We start from the raw sequence: 9,341 nt of genomic DNA on the forward strand, positions 1-9,341 counted from the left end.
TAAAATAAAACATAAGAAAAGTAATTATCTCTTCTTTGGGAAAAAAGAAACCAACACATGACTAAAAATTCCAATATATGTACCATTGTGGGACATTTTTAAACTAAAAAAAATTGAAATTCCTTCATTTTAGCAAACACTGCAGCTCTTTCATTTGATCAGGAGAAAATAAATTGTTGTAGAATTTGAAAATGAATAAAAATCCTAGTTAGCCATTTCCTTAAAAATGTCCTTTGAGTTTTTGTTTCAGAGCAGCAATAACCAATTTAGTCTAAGACCTAATGAAAGACTGGCTATCAAAGGTCATTTCATCCTGGTCCTTCTATCATACTATTAAATCCTAGGTTTCATACACTCCCATTCCTACCTCCTATTCCTACCTCCTTGCTAACTTTAGAATTGCATACAGATTAAACTTTATATATACACATATAGATTACTTTCCTTTTTTTTTTTTTTTTTGAGATGGAGTCTCACTCTGTCACCTAGGCTGGGGTGCAGTGGCACGATCCCAGCTCACTGCAACCTGTGTCTCCTGGGTTCAAGCAATTCTCCCGTCTCAGCCTCATGAGTAGCTGGCATTACAGGTGCATGCTACCATGCCTGGCTAATTTTTGTATTTTTAGTAGAGGTGGGGTTTCACCATTTTAGCCAGGCTGGTTTCAAACTCCTGACCTAGTGATCCGCCCGCCTTGGGCTCCCAAAGTGCTGGGATTACAGGCGTGAGCCACCACGCCTGGCCTACACATCTAGATTTCCATATTAGCTTTGGAAATTTTTCTGTCTTTGATGTTAGATTGTAATAGGAAAATTAGGACCTATATTCTGTTACTACATTTTTAAGTGAAAAAAGGCATGTATTTATACTTACTGATAAAATATAAACTTTGATTTGCGTACTAATGTGGCATCTAAATTTGGTAGTCAGGTTCCATTTCCCTTCAGGTTTATTTTTTATTTTTCAGTATTATAAAAATGTTGTGATTAGCCACCTTAGAAGTAAAACTTTTGGACATTCCTGATTCTTTCCACATGATAAATTTATAGAGGAAAAAAATCTTAATCAAAAGGCTATAAATAACCAACAAAGAGACTAACATTAGTGTAATAATAATAAAAAATTGAGAAGAGTAGAAGAGATGGATATTTTATAAATTAAATCCTTACGTATTATCTAGGGGAGTCAATATATAACTTTTAAAGCTGATACAACTGCTATATGTTATGGTATGAACATATTACTTAAGAGATGTGGGTGGAACCACAAGAAATTACAGAAGAAACGGGTAATTGGGCAGGAAGGGGATTGTGGTTTTTCCTTATAGGACTCTCTATATCATTTTTTCCCAGCCTTGAGCATGTAGTACTTTGATAAAACATTAATGTTTAAAAATATAAATGAAAATTTATTTAAATTTAAAAATATTTTGCCAAATTATCATCCAGAAAAAGTGTGCTAAGTTAGATTCCCATGGGGAATTTTTTGATGGTCTTGAATTAATCCATTGATTTCATGTCCATCTATTTATGATTTATACTCTGACATTTTGAACTTAGAAAAATACATATAAGATGTAATATAAGTGACAAAATTAGGGTAAAGGAAAAATAAGTATAGGAAAAATTGAACCCAGAGGACCCAAGAATCCGAGAATCCATCAGAACAGTCTGGAAGGCTGGTTACGAATGAGGATCCTTGACCTTATCACAGACCTGCTAATCACAATCTCTACGGTAAGGCTCAGGAATCTCCTTATCAGCAGCCTTGATAACTTGGAGTTCTGAAGTAATTTAAAGATGACAAACAGTGATTAATATATTAGGCTATTTATTAATATGATATTCATAGCACAGGAGCTAGGGGAATGGACATTGTGAGACTAACTCCAAAGAGTATATTTAAAAATAAGTCTTATATAAGCCAGATCATTCCTTTTCCCATTATATTTCATAATCCTCTTCTGATTTCATTAACCTCTCCATAACAAAGATGGGCGAACTCTATCTGTCATTTTGCCTTTTTGACTTCTGGGATATCTTCTCTTTTCTCCTGGCTCAATTCCTAGCCTATTGCACCATTTAGCTGGATGTTCTAGTGCTTAGGTATCTTTTTCATATACCACACAAACAGGTTAAACAGATACTTAGAATTAGGAAAATCTCATGATAGCAACTAGGCAGTAGTACTTAATCTTTTCTGCTGTTTGTGTTTTTATTCTCAAAACATATTTTCACATGCCTCATTCAAAATTAAAATTCTTAAGTTTTTTAGACATAGAATTCAGTATATCATAAATATGAAAGAGACAGAATTACAGCTTAATTTTACAATGATATTAAGATTAAAATTATTCATTAAAAAAGTATATCAGCTTACAGTGACTTCTGCTGTAGCTGTAGCTTTTGTTCAATGATGTCTGAGAAACGAGGAACTTTTTTTGAAATAGCCACACGGATATCATCACTCAGATTAAAGCAGCTTCTGGACTTTGTTTTGAAATGTAAAAGTGATGAAAATCCCAACTCACAAAGGTATGTAGTTGCAAATGGCATAAGGATTTCTAGAGCTGTCTTTGCCAGGTTTGGAAACGCTGTGAATTGGGCACACCAGAAATCCTCAAGCTTCATTGTCTCAAATTCCATTAGGATTTGGCCACTAGCTCGTAATTCAGCAAGATCATTTTTCATTAAATAACTATCATCAACAAAATCGATATTAAAAAGAAATGGATCCAATATCCATTTACTTGCCTCATTAAGCTCTCCAATGGAAAAATATCCATGGAAGAAGTTGCTCAATTGTTGAAGATGCAGTGTTATTTCGGCTGCAATGAATACGCCTTCATTATCTGAAACAATTATTTCTTCAAGAAAAGGAAAATTGGTAAAATTTCTTTTCTCAATTCGTTTTTGCCAAAATGGAAACTTCCTAACAAAAGCAGATAACTTCTCTCTAGCTGATACTGTGTTCATCCCAGTTCTTTGCATAGATGCACTGAGTTCATTTAAGTGTTTGAATAAATCTGCAAGGTATGCTAGGTGAATTTTAAACTCTTTATTTTCAAAGCCATCAACTAAATTACTGCTTTTGTGGTGAAGAAACTGATTTATTTCTTCATACATTTCAAAAATGTGAGTAAGTATTTGGCCTCGGGAGAGCCACCTCATTTCAGTATGGAAAAGGAGGACACTATATTCTATGCCAATTTCTTCAAAGAAAGCCTGAAATAGGCGATGATTTGGAGCTCTCCCTTTGATGAAATTTATTACCCTCACCACAGTAAACAGAGCATCCCTCAGTTTTGTAGGCAATGTCTTTATGACAAGTGCATGAGGATTCAATAAACAATGTGTGACTACGATATGAGGTATCTCTTTTTTCACGTAGGCAACAAACTCGGAATTTTCTCCTACCATAGAGGAGGCACCATCAGTACAAACAGAGCCACATACATCAAGTGCTATCTTATGCTTCAGAAAGAAGTCTCTGAAGAGATTGAACACATCTATTCCTTTCATGGATAGCTGCAATGGTTCACAGAAGAGAAATTCTTCTACGATCTCTCTTTCTTTTATATAGCGCACAAATGCCATTAGCTGAGTGCAGTCATCCATGTCAGTTGTCTCAGCAAGCTGAATACCCACTTTAAGAGGACTGGCTTTGATATCTTCTAGAACTTGCTCTAAGATATCTTGGCTCATTTCATCAATTCTAGAATGGATCACGTCATCTGATAAGGGTACCTGCTGAAGCTTCTTTTGTGCATCTGGTCCCAAAACTATTTGTGCTATTTCCAGTGCACAAGGTTTCACTAACTTTTCAGCTACTGTATGAGGATTCTTCTCCTTGGCACATAAATACGCAAATTGATATGATGCTTGTAATAAAGTATCCTCATGAGATGCAACTCCAAATGCTTTCAAGGTTTCATTCTGATCAGACGGTGTTGGCATATGCTTCAGGCTATTGAGATCATGCCCAGCTACACCACCATGCTGTCTGTTAAAATGGTCTGACAGTTTTGATGGTCTGAGATCAGCATTTGAAAATACTGAGTTACACAACACACACTGTGGGCGCTGAGTTCCATCTACTTCTGTTGTACAGGTGAACCAGTAGCGAACGTAGTCATCATCCCATTTGCGTTTCTTCGACATGGCACACAAAAATTCTCAGGTAGTATTCCAGAGATGCCACAGAATTTTGCTTTGGGAGTAAAATATAACCCACACATTAAAAACCAGTGGCTAACTGAATTAAAACAAAGCCACATCACATGCTATATACTGTCATCACATGCTATCTTGTATATGTCAAGATATAGCCTGCAGCATGTCAATTCGAAGTAAGCCATGACAGGATATAGTTCAACTTAAAGCTAGCAACTCATAGCTAATGCCCTGGAATAAATGATTTGCCAGCAAGTTATATATGGGAGATTTGAGCTTAGACAAGTTATGAACACCTGTAAGTCCTTTACTGGTGAATTACAGTTATGGCTTAACTTGTTTTCAATAATGTATGTTACAAACAAATCTAGCACATTTTGTATCCCTAGAAAGGGCATCTCACTACTACCACCTTCTTCCATTCAGCCCCAAAGATGTATGCATACCCTCAGTTAAGAATCACTGAATAAAGGAGCAATTCACTAAATAAGGAAGGGTGGATTCTGACATGAAGATTAAAATAATTGTATACATTTATGGGGTACAAGCGCAATTTTGTTATATGCATAGACTGCATAGTGGCGAAGTGAGGGTTTTTAGGGTATCCATCACCCAAATAACATACATTGTACTCATTATTTCTCATCTACTCCCTCCCACCCCACCCTTCCAAGTCTCCTTTACCCATCTCTCCATTATCCACTTCCATGTGTACACATTATTTAGCTACCATTTATGAGTGAGAACATGGTAGTTCTTTTTAACAGTTAAAGATTAAACAGGTCTGTAATATTATTTGAACGTTAAGCAGTTTTGACTCCAACTTAGGCAGAGAATTTCAAATAGGTCTTTAAGTCTGATTAAGCCACCCCTGATGCAAAGGTAGGCTACAAATTGGCTCAGAGCTTCCTTGCTGCTAAGTGTAACACACTATCAGTCCATGATTCATAGTGTCCATATAAAAAAGCAAAATGGCCGGGTGTGGTAGCTCATGCCTGTAATCCCAGTACTTTAGGAGGCTGAGGTGAGTGGATTGCCCAAGCTCAGGAGTTCGAGAGCAGCCTGGGCAATATGGTGAAACCCCATCTCTACTAAAAATACAAAAAATTAGCTGGGCATGGTGGCATACTCCTGTAGTCCCAGCTACTAAGCCAAGATCATGCCACTGCACTCCAGCCTGGGCAACAGAGCAAGTCTCTGGAAAAAAAAAAAAAAAAAAGCAAAACAACTTGCTCAGGGGAAACACAACTATTCTTGTTACCGAGACTTCAGAAAAATCCCTCTCATAGAACACTCTTAAGTAAAATAACGAATTTCATGATGCTTTTCCACCTAAATACCTCTAAGGGAAAGCAGTCAAGAACACACACACGCACATACACAAAATAAGCAGCATTCCTAAGGTTTGGTTTAACCCAAAGACAGGATGTAGAAGGCCCTACCCATAGAGATTCTGTTTCTCCAGCTATGGAGTGGGGGCCTAGAATCTGTATTGTAAATAAGTATTTTAGATAATTCTTATAAATAGTAACTAGAACAGTGATCTGTGACAAGAGATACTATAACATCACAATCACTGGGAAACTCTTTCAAAATATACACGTTCCTGCACTACCTTAGAACTAATACATCATCTTCTCCAGAAGCAGAACAAAAGAATATGAAATAATGTTGTTCAGGCAATCCTGAAACACATCCTGGTTAAGTAGTCAGACTTAGGGGAACGAGAACATATCCTTCAAACCAATCCTTAGCTAACAAATATTCTAGGTTTCTAAGTGAATGGTCCCAATGCTTTAATAGATATTTAAATTTTCCACGTTTTCTGAGTTGATGACAGCCTCCTATGAAAGTTGAAACCTAAAATGAAAGCCATGTCTTTTCTCTTTCTCTCTCTTTAGCAATGAGTAAAGGCATAATCCACAGGTAGGCTCAAATATACCTTAGAAAACATTCTATCTCCAAGATAAGTAGGTGATCCCCAAAGTTTCCAAAGTTCTGTGCCAGAGAATGTGGCTGAAATAAAGTAACAGGTACACATTTAAATCTGAATGCCCACTCTGGCCATTAAAAGAAAAATCACAAGCCAAGAATATCTACTTAAAGCACTGGCTTTCAAGTGGATCTACCAAGATGAACTAGTTGTAAAGTGTACTCCAATAAAATAAGCTGAGCTATTACAAGGTTGTTATGAGCCTGTTAAATTGGAGGATGTCTGCCAATCAAAAAAGACAACCTGAAGTTTAAAGAGCTGATCTTAAGACTTCTTTTGTCAAGTAATGAGACTACATGGCTACTTTTGCTTAGAACCACTTCTAATTAATGACGATAAAATTATGACATTACCATAAATGCTTATTTTTCTGTATTCTATTAATGTATATTTATGTAATATTTGGGGAGGAAGAGGGAATAAAGGAAAATGTTTTTAGTCACATTAGAAATCATTACAAGAGGGGCCCAGTGCGGTGGCTCACGCCTGTTATCCCAGCACTTTGGGAAGCCAAGGCGGGCAGATCACTTGAGGTCAGGAGTTCCAGACCAGCCTGGCTAACATAGTGAAACTCTGTCTCTACTAAAAATACAAAAATTAGCTGGGTGTGGTGGCGCATGCCTGTAATCCCATCTACTCGGGAGGCTGAGGCAGGAGAATCGCTTGAACCCAGGGGGCAGAGGTTGCAGTGAGCTGAGATCACGCCACTGCACTCCAGCCTAGGTGAGAGGGCCAGACTCTGTCTCAAAAAAAAGGCCAGGCACGGTGGCTCATGTCCATAATCCCAGCACTTTGGGAGGCCAGGAAGGCGGATCACCTGAGGTCAGGAGTTTGAGACTGGCCCCACCAACTTGGCGAAACCTCGTCTCTACTAAAAATACAAAAATTAGCTGTGCATGGTGATGGGCGCCTGTAATCCCAGCTACTGGAGAGGCTGATGCAGGAGAATCGCTTGATCTGGGAGGCGGAGGTTGCAGTGAGCCGAGATGACGCCACTGCACTCTCCAGACTGGGTGACAGAGTGAGACTCTGTCTCAAAAACAAAACAAAACAAACTGGAAATCATTACAAGACCTGTTAAGAGTCCATTCCTATCCACCTTGACTATGTCTCTCAAGTATATTTTAATTAAAAATTTATCTGTTTTGAACAGTTTTAGGAAAATCAATTTATAGTATTCTTCTCCATCCCCCTCAAAAAGGGAGAACAGGTGGCAAGAATTTTCAAGGGCCTCAAAGATGAACTTACTGCCCAAGAGGCTTGTGTTTTAGAACCTCACAATTTGCACTTGCGCTTTGGTGGTATTTAGGAATTACAATATCCTAAAAAACGTAAACATCAAAAAGCATCATCATGATAAGGAGATATTGTTAAACAGGCATGATAATGGTATTGTGATTGTGTTTTTAAAAAGTCCTCATTTGTTAGATACAATTATTTACAAGTGAAATAAAATGTCTGGGATTCCTTTGAAATACTGTACTTTAGCACACTCACAAACATGCACAAAGCGGGGTGGAGATAAAAGAAATGACTGGCCTTAGGTTGGTAACTCTTGAAGCTGGATGATGGGTACACATCATTACACCGTTCTATTTTAATGTATTTTGGAAACTTTCCATAATAAAAAGATAAAATGCATTATCTTAAGATAGATATCACTCATTTTAAGAACGATTCTTTTGAGAGATTATCTTCAGATGCTTAATGAAAGATCTGATATAACAAAGTAAAATGTTTTTGCAAGTTTATGAAGGGTGGATATGAAAAAGTATTACAACTGAGAAAAATCAGTTAAAAGTGAACACTCGCAAAACAAATATTTAGGGAATACTAATATACATATATTCCAGCAGTGAAAACACCAAAGTGCAGTTGTAAACCTAAAACTCCAAACCAAATACAATTCAACTTCTATCTAGCCACTGCGTATGCAAGATCATGATAGGCACAGGTGTTTGGGGAGGCAGAGCATTTAACCATTACATTTTACAGTTAAAATCAATAGCCAGGAGAATGGGGGCAGGAACTTGGTGGCTGGGCAGACGCTCCAGGGGCAAACACCTGGGATCGTGGCTTTGTCACTTACAGGCTGGGACCTTTCCAAGCCTCAGCTCCTCCAGAGGGGATAACAGTACCTACCTTACAGGGTTGTTGGGAGGTTTAATTATAAGAATGCATGCAAATAACAAGCAGCTCTTAACTGATAGGGCCTGATGGTGTTACTGTTAAGGACGGAGATTTTTACAGCCTCCTGGGTGAGATAAGAACGCCAGCGCTAGGAAAAAAAAAAGACTCAGCGCGGTATCCGCCCGCCCGTCTCCAAGCCTGAGGCGCAGGCCTATGGGATGCTCGGACTTCTTTTAGGCGCCCGTTTCAGGCGCCAGCCCCACTCTCCGCTCAGCCTAGGGCCCAGTCTCTGGCCGACGGAACCAGTAGAGGCGGCGGATCCTCAGGTCCGACCCCCGAGCAGGAATCTGCGGTAGGCCTGGAGACAGAAGCATCCGCAACAACCTCCGCCTCAGCCAGGCCCTGGTTCCATCCGGGTTCTCCAGGGTGCTTCCCGCCCGCAAACTGGTAGAGGCGTCTCCCACACGCAGGCGCAGTAGCAAAGGGCTGTGGGATGGGCTGGCTGGCTTGAGTATTGAGCATGCGCGCTAGCCCTCCCCAATTTTTTTTTTTTTTTTTTTTTTAGCTTGTGTACGTGGAACAAGAAATCGTTTGTTTATTGTGTCTGCCAGAGAGGATGAACTGTACAATTTCAGGAATGGAAGTGGCTGTAAACTCCACATAGTTCTTTTTAACATGCAGAGCACTGAAACTTTTATATTGTGTCGGGCTTTGAGCTTGGAGATAAAACGCTTGATAATTGCCAAGTTCCATGTGGAATAAATGAGAGAAAAAGAGAAGGAAGCTCATTGTAATTTCAGATTAGACATTTCAGCAGTGGAGGATGAGCTTCCATAGCTTGTGTACTGTTGCCCATGCAAGGTGATCCCCCCACTTTCCGTAAGTGGGAGTATGGGGATGAATTTCCCTGTTATCATCATCCATCTCAGATGAAAGATTTTTATTTAAAATTCTTTCAACAACATGATTTCAAAGAAATAAACCCATATTAGAGAGGTTTTAGAGAAAAATCCCAAGTAGAAACTAGGAAACGTTGTTGAAAGAAACC

At 38.6% G+C, this 9,341-nt stretch overlaps 1 protein-coding gene across 1 annotated transcript; it reads right to left on the reverse strand.

Annotated features, from left to right (window-relative positions):
- Positions 1–1,811: 1,811 nt before the first annotated feature.
- On the reverse strand, positions 1,812–8,818 carry FAM200C (family with sequence similarity 200 member C). The gene is made up of 2 exons (XM_009241253.4): positions 8,306–8,818; positions 1,812–4,207 (listed from the first exon to the last, which is right to left on the reverse strand). Exon 2 carries the CDS (start codon positions 4,156–4,158, stop codon positions 2,374–2,376), a length of 1,785 nt encoding a protein of 594 aa, XP_009239528.2. The 5' UTR covers positions 4,159–4,207; positions 8,306–8,818; the 3' UTR covers positions 1,812–2,373.
- Between the last annotated feature and the right edge of the window lie 523 nt (positions 8,819–9,341).

This window comes from Pongo abelii, chromosome 4 (assembly GCF_028885655.2).
Source record: "Pongo abelii isolate AG06213 chromosome 4, NHGRI_mPonAbe1-v2.0_pri, whole genome shotgun sequence".
Taxonomy (NCBI): Eukaryota; Metazoa; Chordata; class Mammalia; order Primates; family Hominidae; genus Pongo; species Pongo abelii.